The following is an 18,415-nucleotide window of genomic DNA, read 5'->3' on the forward strand; positions in this document are numbered from 1 at the left end:
TTTATATTTAGATAATAGGTTTTATTTACTTTCTTAAGCAACTACTAAGACCAGTAGAGGAAAGTAAGACATCGGGTATGTTAGCTTAGTCCCTTCTCTGTGTCGTGATGAACTTATATTTCTTGCTGGTGAAGTAAGATTAATTGACTCTCATCCACACAGTTGTTGTAAACACTTGTGGTACAATCTGGGACTGCGTGTCCTGCTGTAGCCGGGTACGTCCACAAGATGGAGACAAACAACAAATAAACAGAAACAGGAACCAACATTCAAACTGTCCCTGCTCCTTCTCTTCCTCTTAAGGACCTGAGGACAGTAAATATTCTGTCTGTTTATTCTAACACATATATAGCATATGTCTTGTCATCCGAACATATATTGCATATAAGTTGCACTTGCCCATCTGGAAATGCTCACATTGAAAGTACTATGTGTCTGAACTGCCCCTTCATCCTATAACAAGCTGATTTTTGACTATGATGTAGATGTTGTGCAACTCCAAACTTGGTGTCAAGTTGATGTTAATTTCCTGTTAAAAGAATTTCTGGTGAAGTCAAGGATTTTGTTGCCCTCCCATTCCCATTCTGGGAGATGAAAACAACAGTTGCATAACTTTTCATAAATATTTACTCTTTGCCTTGCATGTGTGTTTGTCTTGGTGAACACTTTGATTAACAGTGCAGGAGAAATCTTGTTGTGTGCATCTCACAGATGTACTGTAGTAAGTACTTTGGCAAGGATCACAGACTAAGTGTATTATTATAGACATTAATATAAGTATGTAGATGGAAGCTCCACTCTTTGTCTTTAATTTTAGATTCAGGGACACACCTGTCACTTGTGGCCTTTAAAATCAACCAGTGTGATGTTTATAAAACTGATGAAACATAAATTTAAATGTAGCATATGATCTGGCTGAAAGTAAAGTGGATGTAAATGTGTTAAGGAACCATGCGTCCTTACTAAAAGTTTTAAATTGAATTTGGTCTCATGCTGTGAGACACAAGTGTTGTTGTATAGGAGCTCCTGCAGAGCCTGGACCACACTGTGCTGCTGGATTGTAGTTTTAACAGCTGATTCGATCCCCCTGCACTGGGAGCCCGATGCTTCCTGGCTATTTATGGCAGATGCCCCTCTATCGAGGCTGCTCTCTTCAGCCCATACATGGTTGGTGTGGGATGAGGTTACCACGCCGATTTTGGCCCACACTCCCCAAACCCTTTGGAAGCAGTGTTGTGTCGCCTCTCACCCTCAGTCTAAACACTATTAGACAAGGGTCCCAAACCTGATTCACAAGAATGGACGTTTTAAGAACCACAGTCTTGACTTTTGGAATAGTCTGAAGAACCACTTACTGTAGGAGTGTCAGCCTGCTGTAGCACCCCTCTAGTGTATTTTTTTTTTTCTCAGTTTCACCCTTGTTTCACCTCAGTCCCCTGTCTCTCTCCTTCACCCCTCTCCTGCATACCCTACTCCCTCTCCTTCTCTCTCCCTCTCCCTTCTTCTCTTTCTTCTTTGCTCGGCTGTTCCTGGACTGATTTATTTGGCCTGGTGCAGCAGAGCTAGCGGGGAAAGCACCAGGCTATATTTGTCGGCAGCTGAAGTTGGATGTGCTTCATGGTGGATGACTTTGGTTCCTTTGTTGGGTTTACCTGCTCGCACCTGCACCTCCTGCCACCTAAGCACCTGCTTTGCTCTGAGGAAGGAACTAGTGAGACCCTGTGTTGGGTGGTTTCATATCCCTGAACTCTGGTATAAGGACAAATGGACCTGTGAAGGTATTATTGGAGTTAAAGCACTGTAAGTATTGTTTTATCTTTCCTAGTTTAATCTTGTTGATGCAGTTACACATGAAAGTAAAAAGACAGTTCTTTCATGATGAATCCGACAAAATGTGATATTACATCCTATCTGGTATTAGAGAAACAAAATAAGCCTTTACTGAAAGACTTTGCTTTGGGTGCAGTCAATATAAGGAAAAGAACATTGCTGTTGTTGGTAAATATAAATACGTTCAATGTTGTTTTGTTTGGACTTTTTTTTTATTTATTTATTCTGATGTTAAAGTGAAAACAACAGGTGAATCTTATAAATGTAGATTAAACCTATTGCATAGTTTGTTGAAACACAATCTCTAAATTGTCCGTGAGATTGCAACGTCACTCATTCTTCATTGTCAGTCATTATCATCTTTGCTAAACAAGTCAGTAGAGGAGGCAAACTCCTAAACTCAGCAGTGCTCCTCTGGTATCTGGTTTAATTTTTCTCCTCAGGAGAACTGAACGTAGTGTCCGAGCTGAGCCCCCCCCTCTTGTTGCTTTGTGCTGTCTCAAGTAACCACATGGGTATTAGCATACCAAGCTCCAGATTATAGCTGTATGGTGGTATGCGTGTGCAGCTGATCTATGGGCTATGTGTTGGGTTGGTGTGTTATTCCAACGCTGGACAGGCGTCGTCTCTCCACAGTTTTGTTTTTATAGTGTGTGAGACAGAGAGTGTGTGACTGTGCATGGCAGTTGCTTGATGCTCTACACCTGCTGCGCCCATCAACATGAACAGACAGGTTTACTGGCTGGTTCCTTTGTTGACCCTCCGCCACTGGATTCTGTTCTAGATATAAGACTATGGACTTGCACACATTATCACCCAGCTATGATGCATGCATTCATTTGAAGGCCAACATTCTTCATTAAAATATGATTAAAATATAAATGGAAAAATGCATTCATGCTTTGCTGCGTCTTCTTGGCAGATTAGCAGCACATCGTCATCGCTGTAAGAATAACCTTCTTGTAAATAAACGGGTAAAGACTCAGTTCTTAAAACAGCAAAGTGGTTTGTTGATGTCTCCCCTTGCAAGAATTTGAACAACGGCCCCAACTCTGGGGAGCGATCAACATCGTTTACATCCTCTAATCATACTCCTGCTCCTAGTCAAAGGAGAAACCATTGTGTTCATGCACCAGTTATCCCTGGAGCTTGTGCTCAGCACCTTCTCTGACTGTCCACACTGTCTACTGTTGCCGTCAGCACCTAGTGTGTCAGAGGGCAGAGAGCTGTCCACAAGCTCCTGCTGGCCTGTTAACTTGCTGGCCTCTTTCTGAATGTATGATTGCTTTTGTTCATAGTTTTTCATAGTTACTAACTAATGATATGATCTATTTATGGTGTGTTTTTTATCATATTATGGTACTGTTGTATGGGAACAAGCATCTTGGCAATATATAGTAATTAGCAGAGTTTCTGGATATATTTAGGATATTTCAATTGAAATGAAATCCAGTCAGTTCAGGTTTCATCTAGAAAAACAACTATATAGTATCCATTCACACTAGTAAGGAAGGTGGTTTCAGTGTGATTCAGCAGAGCTAAGACAGTGTAAATGGCATATAAGCACACATAAGAAATTAATAAATGCATAATTTTAGTACATAAGCATAGATTAATACAATAGTGTTCTCGCTATTACAGTAGTTATATAAAGTTCTTATATTCAGGTGTCACTAGTGACCAAGCATATTTAAATTAGTGTTATGAAATTAAGAATATTTGCCATGATTATGAATATAACGATATGTACAGCAGGTAGTATATTGTGAACATATCCTACCAACAAAGATGTGTGCATGACCTGTGGAGAACTGGCTAAAAATATATTTCTATTGTTTTAACATGAATCAAAATTTGATATACAGTATGATGGTCTGCTTTAGGACTATTTGGAAAGAAACAGGGGAGGATTTTTCTTAGTTTCATATCATTCTCAGAATGATTCATGATGATTAATTGACCTTTGAAAGGTCAGATTCGTCTTTAAAGATCTTTTTTTTGCCCGTTAATAGTATGCCAATGAATAGTTGTTCAACTGAACGTCATCAAGTATTACAGAACATACTGTAACATGGGTTATAATGAGAGCCATGGCTTATGTTACATATCATCTTCTCTCTCCCATCTTAGTTTTCTGTGTTATATCTAGCTAAAAGTAGAAAAACTATAGAAACGACCTCTGCAATGATACCTAGACATGCTATACCAACAATTAACTGGCTATTGTATCAAGCTGAACACATAAATTGATTTGACTCTTTTGTCTGGTCTTGCGTTACCTTAAATTACATCATCATATTACATAATGTGAAGATGTTCCTGGATGATGTATCTTTAAGAAAGGACAGCCAAATCCTCAAGTAACCATTTCTGGCTTGAGGAGCTCATCGTCCTCCTCCTTCACTCCCTCTCACCCTGTCTCTCTTTCCTGTTCCTCCCTCTCTCCTGCGCTGCCATACAGTTCCACAACTTCTTAAGTGTCTCTCCTCAGCACTGGGCTCCGTGCTCATTGATATCCATATAAGAGCAGAGCAGGCAGATTTCTGTGCCGAGTGTCAGGCAGAGTTGATGCAAGGCAGCAGAGAGGAACGCAGATCTGGATCTAAAGAGGGAATGCCAGAGTAAATGTTTAAGGAAGGAGGAAGGGTCCTGCTCTGCTGCCTTAGGCTCTCACTTGACCCCTGCATTTGTATGTGTGAGAAGTATTCTGGATCATGTACTTCTTCTGCATGCGTGTGCATGTGTTGGTATGAGTGCGTGAGTGTCTGTGTCCCAGTGTACATTAGTGCATTTGTGCAAGCTAGCCTAAACAGAGAAAGTTTCTCCTAATAAAGGCAGGCTTGCAGGCTTTCCACAGCATCTGCCTCTGCCAAAAGTGCAAAGAAATCTCAAAATTAATACTAATTTTCACGATAGAACAATAATCACTTTGCTATTTTGAAGAACCAGTGTCTGGTAACAGTGGCCTGGGAAGTCCTCCAGGATGTACAGGAGGTCATGCAAGGTGTGAGTAGCTAGTATGAGCAGGTATAGACCAGTATGGCTGAATAGAAAGATAATATGCCAAATGAAAACCAGAAGAAAAAGAAGTCACAGTATTGTTTTAATTGATATGATTGTAGTGCACCACTGTTGCTACTAACTGAATGATAAATTCTAAAGATATTGCCACAATACTGTATAAATCCCACCTATATAAACAGACATGCTCCCTTAAGAAGAAACCCAGGATTAAAAGCACATATTCAACATGAGAATGAATGAGCACCAGTTAGCCATAACCTCAAGTCTGAACCAATTCTACAGCAACAGCTGTTGCTGTAGAATCAGGAAACTTAGAGCTTTCAAACAATGTAGAATTTGTCATGGTTGGGTTAAGATTGAGTCTGGTACAGACCAAAACATACTTAGAGTAGTGCTACCAGGGCCAAAGTGTCCCAGTAATTGGACAAACCTTCATCCTCATACCCTAAATCTGTGTGCTGCTGAGCTTCACAGGTTAAAGTTTGATTTGCCGAGAGATGCTTTGATGTTGAGTCACCCAATGATTTGTTGAGGCCTCGTCTCGTGGTGTTTACATGATGTCCTGGGTGTTGAGTTTTATTGAATTGTGGGACTGGCTTGTGCATCCTGTGTAGCAAGATGGAACTGGTGAGCTGAGTTTCATATTTCAATCTGTGTTTGACCCAACAGATCAAGAGACAAAGTCAGAGAAAGTGGTTTCATATATTCATTTGTGCAGGATTTTTTTGTAGATTGTAACATGTCAAGATTAGAAAACAGTTCTTCATTTGACAGAGAGACTGACCCAATCAAAAATAGTGATCAGTATTCTCACTCTTTAGTTTTATTAGCATTTTTCCTTTCTCTCATTGCTATGAGGATGGAAAAGCTTGAATTAGATTTTCTACATTCAAACATTTGCAATCAATGTTTGCAGCCTGAAGGGCATTTTAAAACATCTGACTCCAAATTAAACAGCTTATTTGTCAACAACAGTTAATGTGGACAATTAAGGAAGCCAGCAAACCAGATCTCAGTTCTGTGGTCATGGTTTTTGACACAAGTTCCCATGTTGTCATCGACTTGCCACTAAGAGTCCACCTCAGTTTACTTACTTGGAAGGCTTTAAGTGTTACTTCTTCTGCCAGTGTAGTTTACTACCAAGAAAAGCCTTATGAGTGACATGTGGCTGGTTTTGAAACTGCAAATTTGAATTCAATTGATGAGACAGAGAGTGAGTGATGGAGGATGTATCATGTTTGTTGCTGCAGATGTTGGCACTAAAAGGAGGGGTAAACATAGAGATAAAAAGTGAAATGGAAAGAGGTGAAGAAGCAAAAGGAACATAAGAAATGCAAGAGAGGGAGAGGAGAACAGAGGAATGAGAGGGAGTTGATTGGAATGAGTAGGAAGGGCCACAAGAGAGAGAGAGTGAGATGGATGGCAAGGACGACAAGTCTGGTGAGGGAAAGGGAGAAGGAGTGGGAAAGAAAACAAGGCGGCGCAGCGAGCAGTCGTGGAGACGGTCCCCTGGTAAACACGGGCCGGCTGGCTGACAGGGTGACCTCTCCCTGAGGCAGCCACTCACAACACATGTTGCCTTATTAGGGGCGTCTACAGGGATCATAGGCAGACTAGGGAAGGTGGGAGGGGGAGTTTGTGTGTGAAAGGGTGAGAAAAAGCATCACACAGAGGAGGTGAGTGAGTGTGCAAGCAAGCAAGACTAAGAGAGAGTCCAACAATATGTAACAAGAGTAAAAGAGCTGGACTTTTATCACCAAGTTACCTCTCCAGTGCAGTGCAGACAGCTTTTAGATTAGATCAGAGTTCCCTCACCTGTGCAGGGTCACATTCTGTAGATCTTACATTAATAATATGCACCATACAGTATTACATGATATCATAGTTAAGTTTTTCAAGAATAGGGTCTTTACTAGGAGGGAAAAATGTGTAAATTAATGCTTTTGTGTACATTTTTGTTTTCTATTTTCCTAGGGCTGGACGTGATACTGTAATTCCTTATATTTATAGGCTCAGTGGGATTCAGCTTATCATACAAACTTTATCATACAAACACAAGTGTCTAACTTTAGTTTGTTGTTGTGGGTCGTGCATGTAATGTTTTTTGTACATCCCTCTATAAATGCGTGTTTCAAAGATTGATGTTGATCTCTGTTGTACATGTGCACTTTAGCTTCAATTTGTTTTATTCAGACTTCAGTAGAGTAGGCTATATTGCTGTACATCTGTTGGCTCGTGTTGTCTTTGTGATTGACTTTGTGATTTTGGACAGTTTAACTTCAGAGGGACATCAACTAAAGGAGAGACAAGAATTGGAGAGATTAATTGATTAGCTATAATCAACAGTAAATGGCAGGAAGGCAGTTTTCTTTCACCTTCTTCTTTTTCAGTGCAAAAGTGGCCAGTTGTGAAGCAGTTAGGGACCCAGTCTATGATGCGATGACTGATCATGTGACAATCTGGGTCACTAAGAGTGACCTCCAGGCCGCACTTCCTTCGTCTCTGACTTTAACACTTGTCTCACACTCTACGATGTGATGATGTGATGACTCGCACAAGTGGGTTTTGTCATTTCTTAGATTAGATGTTGCCTGCACCCACTCTGTCTAATCATGTCTGCACTTCTGAGGTCAGGCCAACCTGTGGCAGAGGCAGACAGAGTATGAGAAGATCCAGGAAGACAGTAAATAACAGGGATCTTAATAAAGCCGTTCTTACTGGTTGAACTGGCATCAAGACAAGGCTGTCAGTAAAAGCCTTACAACCAAATGGGATCACATTTCCAGTGGTACACTGAATTTTACTATCTGATGGACTCAAATTGCAATTAAATACAGAGGAACATTTCACAGCCAAAATAAATCTGACAACTTCATTATAATATTAATATTAAGGCAATTTTTGGCTGCAGTTTTTGGAAGGTGGCCAACCAGCCATCTTGGCTGAAGCATGCCTGATGTGTTCTGTGCTTTAAGGATACCATCTGACTTCCAGTAGCTCTGGACCCCATACCACCCCCCGTAGCCCTACTGACACCCTCCTCCAATCCTGTTCCAGAGTTTTTATCATCAAGGCTAATTTCTGCCTGTAATCTGATTAGGGCTCTGAGCTGCTTTAGCGCCCTGCTGTGCTGTCTCTCTCTCTCTCAGCTCGCTTGCATGCACACACACACACACACACTGACATGCACACTGACACACACACATACTGTATGACTGTCAGTGTGTGTAGGCTGTAGCTTGCTGTGTAGCCTGGGCAGTCATTCTGCTGTGGCTGTGTGCTTGTCCGTGTGCGTGTGGTTGTGTCACCACCTTCATCCCTGCCTGTCTGCTTAACGGTAGCAACCCTCACCTCCACCTCTGCCGCTCCTGCTGTCCGCCACCGACACCACCGCTGTACCCGGAGGGGAGTCTAACAGCGAGGCATTCTGCTGTTCACCTCCTTAAACATGTTTCGAAACCCATGGATCTCTAGTTACCATGTGAACCATGAGCAGCCCTGTGGCCAAGGTAAGGCCTGTAGAAGGGAAAGGCTTGGTCTGCCTATAGGACGACTTGCTTAACCCACTTGAACGCCCCTTCCTTGAGCGACTTGGCTAATGCAATTTAGCTCCTTGCTGAGCTAAATGACAGAGTTTGGTGTGTGTCAGTAGGCGGGGGGATTCAGCTTTACAAGACATACCAAGAGACTGTGACGTTTCCCGGTTGATTCCTTGCTTTTTGTTGGACTGGTTAGGACTGGAAGGATTCATGGCAAGTGTAAGAATTTCTCATTGCGATCACTCATCCCTGGTTAATGCACTTAAGGATTTGAGCAGGTACACAGGGTTTAAAAGTATTTCTATTACTAAGGGCATGAATTTTAGCCTTCCGGCTGCTGTGATAGAGTATTTTACTAAAATCATTGGGTGCCCTATTTTCAACAGGTGGGTGCAGTTGTGTTTTATCACTTATGCTTTTTCCCGTTGCCTCCTCTCTAGCGTTTTACCTGGTCAATGTACTCTACGTGAAATGCACTTTACTTGAAAATCATTGCCTGCTGAGGTGGAAGATCTGTTTGATTCCCTTCACTTTAGCCGGTTATGTTCCACCAGCCCAGCAACCATTTCACACTAACTGTGTGCAAGTGAGGGCCCAGTTCACTCAGGGAGTCTATTTTGCACCTCTGAATATTTATAGAAAATCCCTCTCCTCACCACGCTCACTTTGGGACCGTCAGCAGCCTAAGCTGCTCTCTGGCACTGCCAGCCTTGAGCCTTGCACTGCTTGTTTTGTTGACAACCTGCAGGCGTTTCCAAGGAAAGCCAGACTGACTTCTGTACAAGGGGCTTTCCATCAGAGGAAGTAGACTTGTGAAGTCACAAACAGACAGATAAACAGACTGATACATGTACAGACACCTCCGCAAGAGTCTCAGAGGCTGTGAAGATCTCGAACGTTTGTGTATTTGAGAAGAAATAATCCTTTAATGGCTATGACATTTATTGTTTTCTGGTTTGACAATAGAGTGCCAAAATAGTCATGGCTATCCCTTTTCTAGGATCAGTTCTTTAAATCCTTAGTACAAACTTGATGAAGAATCACATCCATGCAGCAGCAGTTTCAAAATGAAGACTTCCAAACCAGGTACTGACTTTGTTCTGTCTTCGGTCAAAACGTGCCCTTGATTTTCATCAGGTCACTTCACAAGTCACTGAGAGCCTTGAACTTGATGTTCAGGTGAGCATTGGGACTTTACATCACACACTCTCTGTTACGCCAAAAGTTCCCCACTGTATTGCCACACAGTCACTGGTGGTCAAAATAAGTCTGGAGGCGTCTGGAGCAGTAACACGATCGGCCTCCTATACTGGGATACAACTTTACAACAGGCTGCTGTTGCTGTGACATGAGAGTCAGAGGGTCAACTATCAGCTGGGAACTGGATGTGAACTTTCTGAGTAACCTTTTTTTTGACAAGTGACTCATAGTGAGGTTGTGCTGGTTGTGCAGGAGGCTGAGTTCTGTCCCAGCAGTTCTGTTATAGATAATAGACACCTTATATGAACCTTTTCATCATGTGGATCTGTTGTACTTCCAAAAGTTCCAAGTTCCAACACTGCCAGTGTTAGCACAGAAATACTAATCATTTATTTGTAATCCATGTTCCTGACTGAGTCTCATATTTTACCCTCTCAGGATCTAAAGCTCCCGCCAAACTTTGCAGTTCAGCCTCGTTTCCAACAGAAGCCTTAAGGTGAGGAAGAAAAAAGTCTGTTTATTTTGGAAGCGCCACACGTGGACATGGGTCAAAGTAGAGTGGATTTTTTTTTTGTAGTTAGAAAAGACATGTTGCATTTTCTTAGAGCATTTAAATTCCTCTCCTTTGCTTTGTCTTCAAGATGGGGATATATAGAAGGATATAGGTTTACTAGAGTGCTTTAGCTTATCATGCACAGTAAGCATTAAAAGCTGGAGATGCCTGGAACGGCTTATCCTAAGACACTTTTTTGTTCACATGGTATTAGAGCCATAATACCTCCCTCAGGGGTACTTTGCACCAAGCTCCCTTTTGCATGAATTCACAGTTTCCTCTGGCATTAGAGCTCTATCACATTGAAAGAAAGAAAATAGTTCCAGGTTTAAAAATAAAATTTACAATGTGAAATCAGATTCTGAAAACACTATTAGCTGCATAATGAATTTTCTGCCCAGTTTTATTCGTATAGTATACAGTAGGCACACTCTACATTGGCTTGTGGGACCTGTCGATGCTGAACACGCAAAGACATTAAGGGAACACCATGACTGTCTGGAACAGAGTCAGGACTTGATGGCCTCCTTCCTAAGTGTGATCCTACTACCACCTCTTTAAGAGAAGTCGTTTAAGGCAGAGTTGTAGTAAAGGCTCAGATCAGAATCTAGACACCATTTATCTGTAATGTGAATTTTATTTGACTTCTTCTCAGCCAGTACTGACAATCCTGTCACGAGTTTTGGGCTGATTATGGTGCATTTATGCTACATTTCAGAGATTCTTTTCTTTCAATGTCAACACTTTGCCTCTTTTTAAAATTCTATTAAATTAAAATAAAGTACCAGTCATCTTCGTAGCAGAGCAATTCTGATTCACTGTTTCTACTTTTATGTTAGATAATTCTTTTGCTTTCAGAAGGAATCCAGAATGAAATAAGTTATGTAATGATAGCAGGTTGGTGACTCTGCTTTCTCATTCAGTTTTCAGAGTGACTTCTCCTTGGGTGACAAGACCGCCTTGGTCAAGAGCGTTTCAGATACAGATGCCAAACTTCTGGTTGTCCTTCCTAAGGGTGTGCTTTTGGCTCTCACCATACATAATAACTCAAAATAGTGTCACAAATAGTTTGTTGGTTTTTTTTGTTATTAACATTTTGTTTTCTGTTCAAACAATCAGTTTCAGAGTTGAAGAAATACTTTGAGGGAGCTGTCGCAAAGGATTTGGGAATGAACAGGTATCTTTGATGCTCACTACACTGAATTTTCACATACACATCTAAACATTTTCGTAAAGACCAATTTAATAGCTGCTAACCTTTACCCTCTGGCTCTTGTCTCTGACAGGAAGGAGAGGATAGCCCGGCGCCTGGAGGGGATTGAAAGTGATGCTCCACCTGCTCTGGTGCCTGGTGGTTTGGTAGCCAACAGAATGCTGGAGGAGGATCCACCGCGGTACACCCGCGCCTCAGACCCCTGTGAGCCATGTGTGATGGGTAAGCATGGCATGATGCGCTGCAGAAATATATGATGATGCCTTTAGTGGACTTGGTTTGACACTCTTGAAATTTGTCTCATATTTGAAAAAGCACCATTAATTATGTTTGTCATCCATAGGATCGATTATTTTGGAAAAGCTCTACTGTTTACTGTAGGCTCAATGACATGCATGCTGCTGCATTTTGCCAGGATGTGAATTCACTCATTGAAAAGAATTTCTGTGAGCATTTTTGCTAGAATAATGCCACATTCGTCTCACGTGGGATGGACGTAGCAATTGTTTAGTCATGTTTGTTTACCTTTTTGGGCACATTACTATTAATTAGCAGCAAGTCTGACAAATCTAAGCTCTCAGAAGAACACGTCCCGTTGTACTTGTTAATGCAGGTTGATGTGAACGGTAATTACAAGCGAGAAACCGGTAATTACAGTAACTCCCACATGACATGAATTTGGCTTAAGTCTTAGTTGGCAAGGAATGTTGTTGATAAGCATTAAGCGTTTCCACTATTTACCACAGTGAGGCACTACAGTCGAGAGGATTTGGAGACACCCCAGAAGCAAGCGTCATCTCCAGACAGATCACCTCAGGTCAAAGGTGGAGTTGGCAGCAGCCGCCCAGAGCCAGTGTTGGTGTATGTTGACCCAGTAACATTATCCACCTCCTCTACACCCACATCTGGCCCCACAGACGCCACCAGCCTGAGTTCCAAGGCTGAACGCATTGCTCGCTACAAAGCAGAGCGCCGCCGCCAGCTGTCAGAGCGTTATGGCATCCTCCTGGACCAGGAGGTGGACATGGATTACACACCACGCTACCGGTCTCGCCGAGACCCTGAGACTTCTGGTCGACCGACGACTGCCAGGCGAGACAAAGGCAGACAGGAAGCAGAGGAACCAGGACGAGAGCCCAGGGTGCCATACCGCTCTGGAGTGGGCAGAGTTTACATGAGGACTCATCCAGATGCTGCACCTGTTAACACATCAAGCCCTGCTCACACAAACCAAGCTCCTCCACCCACACAAGAAAGACAGAGCAGATTTTCGGAGCGGGAAAGAGTGATGAACATGGAGAACTACCGGCGCGGAGGGACTCAAGAGCGCTCAGCAATTTCAAGAACCAGAACCCAGGAGCAACATCCACCCCAGCCCCAACAACAACAAAAGCCCCAACACCACCAAGAAGCTGCCCACCAGGAGCCAAGCCCCACCTCCTCCAGGGACTACAGCATAGCAGCAGTGCCCAACTCTCCCCGCACCGCCCGCCGGGCCTCCCTGCCCTCCACTCGCTACGGCATCTCACCTGGGGATTTATTCATAGAGCAGCAGGCCCAGAGCATCCTCAACAGGCAGGGGTGAGTTTGTAAAAACTAGGTCATAACATTCATGAAACACATCATGTTGTATGGTCATCACAAACCTTTATACACAATAGAGAGCAGGTGTGTGATAAAGTGTTGATGAATGATTCAGAGTTCAAAATTTAGTTTTGAAACCATATATAACTGAAATAATGCAAATAAAAAACTTTTCGGACCTGGTTTTTAGTACTATGTCTGGTAAGTTAAATCTAACACATCTTAAATGTCTGACATGGCAAAAGAATCAGGAATACACGTGCTCAGCTTGGATCTTGGTTCTTGCAGTTTGTTTGAAGATTGAAGTAAATGAAATGCTTCATATGACACAACTGCCCCATAAATGTGGTCTGTGAACCATCTGGCCAGTCAAGTCTTTATCACAGCATTATAAATGTCTCTTCTTTTTTTTTTTTCTTTGTGCATCTGCGGATGTAATACTACAGTAGTCATAGTTATGACAGCAGCTCTTTTTTAACATAAGACTGGCCTAGATGTGCCACAACATCGTTATCAGAAGCCATTAAGTTCCTCTGTAAGTAGTTTTGTTTTCTGTGTAATGCTGCCCCATGGAGCATGAAGTCATCTTTCCGTGAAGCATCTTTTGTTGTGTCTACAGTATATTTTTAGAGAACCTTCAGTCCAAGAGAGTTCAAACCACATGACCCCCAGTTGTAACCCCCTGCAGCAACACACGACACGAGTCCATCTTTTTTGTTGTTGTAAAGTTAGTGACTCAGAATCATCTATTAAACATAAGTGTGTGATTGCAAAAACTGTGATTGTAAAAAATGTGAACATGTAAAAGTGTACTGAAGATTTTTTTGGGATCTTAAATTTCATGAGTTGGTGCAGTTTGAGCTGTGGACCGGCTGCTGAGCTAGCTAACCTTCTGCTTTTACCACTGTGCCAGCGTTGGGAACTTTCTAGACTGTGGGTCGTGCTCTGTCACGCTTGCCCTGCTCCAGTTTCACATAGAAAGGTGCTCTGGGGAGCTCATCAGGGAAAGGCTGTAGGGCGAGAGTGAAAATCGCAGGGTAGGTTTTTGGAGGGGGATACCATTTCCCTGCTTGTCCCGGGAGGTAACTCTGATCAGCAGCTTGGTTCATCTCTGCTTATGTCACTTTCTATTACAAACTTGAATATGATGAATATGATTGTAATCAGTCATCAAGGAAAAAAGCAAAGGGGAATGAATACATGCTAAACATAAGTACCTTCAACAAAGGCAGTTTCAAACAGAGCCGATGAACAATACGGTAATCACAAAACTAGATGTTAGAAAATATTAACCTGATTATGGTTCAGCTGATCAGTGTAGCTTAATTTACATTGATCCTTGAAAGAATGATCAGAAGTTTCCCTCAGGGTTTGACACTGTCAACACATCATCCTGTAGCCTGGCTGCACTGTCAAAGAGCGACTGGTCTCTCAACACAGACCCAGAGAGTGACACTCAGACAGTCTTCAGCTTGCCTTCAAGGTACTGTGCACTCGGGATGCCATCAGTGTGAAGACCCATCGTCCACCGGGTACATGTGTTTTTAGCTGGCAGCACTCAGATACTGCTCATAATTCCTCAAATAGTATTTTCTTGTAACTGAAAACCAGATTGAACTTTTCTTTTTCTTTCACTCGTCTCAGTTTCACAGGGAATTAATGTGTCTAAAAACAAAAAAAAAAAGGGTTAGAAATGTCTTAAATACAATATTCTAGGTCTTACAAAACCTTGGATATTATGAAACCTGCACATATCCTGTTATAATATTATATACTTTAATAAGGTAAAGTAATAAGATAACTAAGCCAGCACTTTTAGAAACACATTCCCGGTGGACAAGCAGCTAACTCTTACCAATAGAAAGAAAGTTATAACTATTTATTATTACATTTCATTCAATAATACTTCCCTTATTAATTGGTGTCATAATCTCCCACTTAACAGTTGTTTGGGGTTTTATAGATAGATTTTCATTTTTCAACTGACAAACTTTCATCCCTAACTTTAGTTAGTTAACATTTATTTATCCAAAGATTTACCAGACATGAACACTCATGTTTTTCTGGGACAGGTCAGTCTTGAATGATAAGATTTTTTATTTTCTTTACTTTACTGTGTTCTGCCATTGTGGCACACATATCTTAAACAGATTTTAACTGGTCTACCTCTTACGCAGGAAAATGTTTTGCATCAATAGACCACTCCGACCATTTTTACCATCCTGTGCATTTGCCAGACACTTCGAATTTCTTTCAACTGCTATGAAAGGTGCTATAAAGTTTGACTGATTGATTGAATACAGAAAACAATTTAAAATTAATGTAAACAATCAGGATTGTCTCAGAAGGGCCTTTCTTAAAGGCATCTTGGTAACGGTTACAGAATTGTGAATTAATCTCCTCTAATCAAACTAGAAATTTTCAATTCTATTCTATTCTAATTGTAAATCTTAGACCTTAGACACCAATTGTCATTTCTGACCTCTTAAAACATGTCATCACCAAGCTTTATTGAACCAAAATCGGAAGAAGAATCTCTACTAACTCAGTGCTTTGCCCATGAAAGACCTTGCACCCCACAAACAGAGACACTTGACCCACTTCATAATACAACCTCATTATATAACTCTATAACATTCTACGAACATCCCCAGAACTCTGTAACACTGACCATTTTGTCACCTTCCCCTGCACCTACATTCGTGATAAATCAGTGTGACTGTGTGTGGCCTGGGTTGCATCAGAAGATGAGTGGTGTTAGTGAACCGGAGCTGATGGGGTGACAGCGTTAGTCAGCCTCAGACCCTGGCCCAGTCAGTTGCTGACCCACTGACTCAGCACTTGTCAGCTGAGGCTGCACTCACACCCCCCCCCCTCCTTAGATTCTGGCCTGTTAACCCCTATGAAATTACAACTGAGTCTTGCACCCTGGCGGTGACTTACAATGTCGTTGCGTCAGATATACATCTCCCTTTGAGTGGTTTCATATATGTTTTTTGATCACCTGAACTGTTTTATTAGATATTCTCATCACTTTTTAGCTGGTATAAATGTCGTATGCTGCTGGTACTTAGTGGCCTTATCAGCGGCTCATGCTAGTTAGTATTCGTGTGTACTCATGTAGCACGAGCACCGTTTAAGTCCTTCATGCCATGTCAGATAAACCAGAGGCCCATCAATTATGTCTGGCTTAGTGGTCTACAATGAGATTAGAGCAACCTTTGGCTACCAGGGGTCAAGAGGTTATAGATGAAAATAGTTTGGCTTACTTCCGTAGCACGGAGACATCAGAGAGAAAGTTGTTTGAACTAAGACTAAAATTTTAAACCCAGGGCATGCTGCGACTTGACCTTGTTGCAGTCCCAGTGTAGGATTTGGGAGCTCAAGTTGATCCCGTGATAGTCTCATGTCATAAATATTAGTGCAATATGTTTCACAATGGAGCACACTTCACAGATGATTTAAGTTTTGTAGTGGGGAATTAACTTGAGAGTATTCAAAATTAAAATCAGTTTTAGATTTGAGCAGTCTGTGTTAGGTTTGTTTGGCCCAGCAGCCACACCAGCCACACACAAATTATCATTTGGATACACACTCGACTCATGCTTGGTGCTTTAAGATCACCTCTTGTTTGAGTTGATTATTGAGTTTGGAGAGTGCCATAGCTGTTTAAGTGAACTGGAATCTCAGTGTCCCTTATCCATTCCTTTCCCCAAGAATTCGAGTAAGGGAACGATTGTCCAGGGATGAAACTGTCCAGAGGCCCCCAGACTGGAGTCCAGACAGACACCAGGGTAACAGACACCGTACTCAGGGGAACACTGCTCATTATACCCCACAGCACTCAGAATCTACCCAACAAAGGACTGTTCACCAGCCTCAGCCCAGCCCAGGCCACCATCCTGCTCACGGCCAAACAGTCTACCCTTCCTCTGCTCCTGACTACCAACACTCTGGCCCTGCGGTGGACTCTCAGCCCTATTTGGCCATGCCTGCCCCTGTGGCCACTGGCAAACTCCCTGGACCTCCTGAGGTACAACCACGAAGGAGAGTGAGTGCCGACCAAATCTATGCTGCCCACAAGGAGGCAAGATTAGAGGTCAGGCAGGCCCTGAAGGAAGAGGCCCATACAGAAGGCCTCCTGAAGAGCAGGAAAGCCGTGTTGCCCTCAGAGATCCGCCGAAGGGAAAGGAGTGTGGATGATACTAATAGGGGCCGGCATGAAGATATGGACTGGCAAAACTACAGCCCAGAGCAGAGGAGGACGAGTCGAGGCGAGGAAGACTGGGACTGGGAGAGACCAAGGGAGAGGGGGAGGGAGAGAAATGTCGAGAGGATTAGAGAAAGGGGGAGAGAGCATCTATCCAGCCATGACAGCCAAGAGGAAAGAGTATTTAGATCTATGCAGCCTTCCCACTCGTCTGTACGCCAGCAGCCCAGGCAGCATAGATCCTCAGAGCCTGTGTACCCCCATGTGCCCCAAATTCAGCATCAAGAGCCCCCAACGCAAGAGCATTATGAACACCGAAAGAGACAACAAAGTGCTCAAATTCAGCAGCAAGATCCTCAAAGGCAGCAACAGTATGACCACGCAAGACAGCCGCAAGAGCCTCAAAGACAACAACACTCTCAGAGACAGCAGGAGGATGACCTCCAAAGACAAGAGCTTTCAAGTCAGCAGCAAGACTTCCATAGAAAACAACAAGATCCCCAACCAGACAAAGAGTTTGAGTCTCAGAGGCAGGAGCAGCAGCAGGATCCATCAGGGCGCCAGAGGTTTGACTCGGCTATCTACCTCCAGAAGGGCCCCTCTTTTCCTCAGGCCAAACACAGAAGCATGGAGATGAGCGGAGGGCCCAAACCCAAGATACGAACCCGCTCCATGTCAGATATAGGTGTAAGCCAGCATTCTGCCATGTATCGTATGGAGAGAGCAGCAGCCAGCAGAGAGTCGTCCAGGGCCGTTCCTCCTTCAGGCATGGCTAACGGGGAGATGGGCACCCTGGACACCAGGGTGTCAGTAGCACAGTTGCGACACTCTTATCTGGAGAATGCCAACCGGAAACCCGAGTTGTAGGTCCAATGGCATGGGCTCTGTGTGGCATCGCTAAATATCTGTCTAACTCTGCATTAGTGAGCTGTCACAAACAAATAATCCAGTGATTATCCAAGAAAATAATACACACAGAGTGTAATTCTGAAGCATGAAATGTGTCAGAGTGTTTTACCATGATATCTACCATTATCATGTTTATTGTAGTGTCTGCAATCTTGTTTTTTGAGCTTAACTTACTTGTGCCAGTTCGCGTCAGGTCTTGCAAGTTATAATTTGGCAGTTGTCTCTTGCTGCATGTTAACATTGGGTAATGGCTCTTCACAGTTGGGTTGCAGTCAGGCTGTGCTCAGTGTGTGCGCCAGTATCAGTGTGTGAAGCCTTGTTCTTTTAATTTGAGTGGAGTTTCAGGTAAACTC

General features: G+C 42.8%; 1 protein-coding gene across 5 annotated transcripts in view; it reads left to right on the forward strand.

The window, feature by feature from the left end:
- Window positions 1–1,248: 1,248 nt before the first annotated feature.
- The window catches only part of svilb (supervillin b), a 40,095-nt gene continuing 22,928 nt past the window's right edge, over window positions 1,249–18,415 (forward strand). For 3 of the 5 annotated variants that reach the window (XM_041054434.1, XM_041054431.1, XM_041054432.1), the window contains exons 1-7: window positions 8,083–8,363; window positions 10,032–10,089; window positions 11,070–11,161; window positions 11,266–11,323; window positions 11,433–11,581; window positions 12,106–12,940; window positions 16,661–18,016. In XM_041054434.1, coding sequence (XP_040910368.1) covers window positions 8,303–8,363; window positions 10,032–10,089; window positions 11,070–11,161; window positions 11,266–11,323; window positions 11,433–11,581; window positions 12,106–12,940; window positions 16,661–18,016 — 2,609 coding nt within the window. In that variant the 5' untranslated portion in view covers window positions 8,083–8,302. Of the gene's footprint in view, window positions 1,801–8,082; window positions 8,364–10,031; window positions 10,090–11,069; window positions 11,162–11,265; window positions 11,324–11,432; window positions 11,582–12,105; window positions 12,941–16,660; window positions 18,017–18,415 lie in introns of those variants that run through there. The other 2 variants (XM_041054435.1, XM_041054433.1) reach the window with 2 other exon arrangements.

This window comes from Toxotes jaculatrix, chromosome 14 (assembly GCF_017976425.1).
Source record: "Toxotes jaculatrix isolate fToxJac2 chromosome 14, fToxJac2.pri, whole genome shotgun sequence".
Lineage (NCBI taxonomy): Eukaryota > Metazoa > Chordata > Actinopteri > Toxotidae > Toxotes > Toxotes jaculatrix.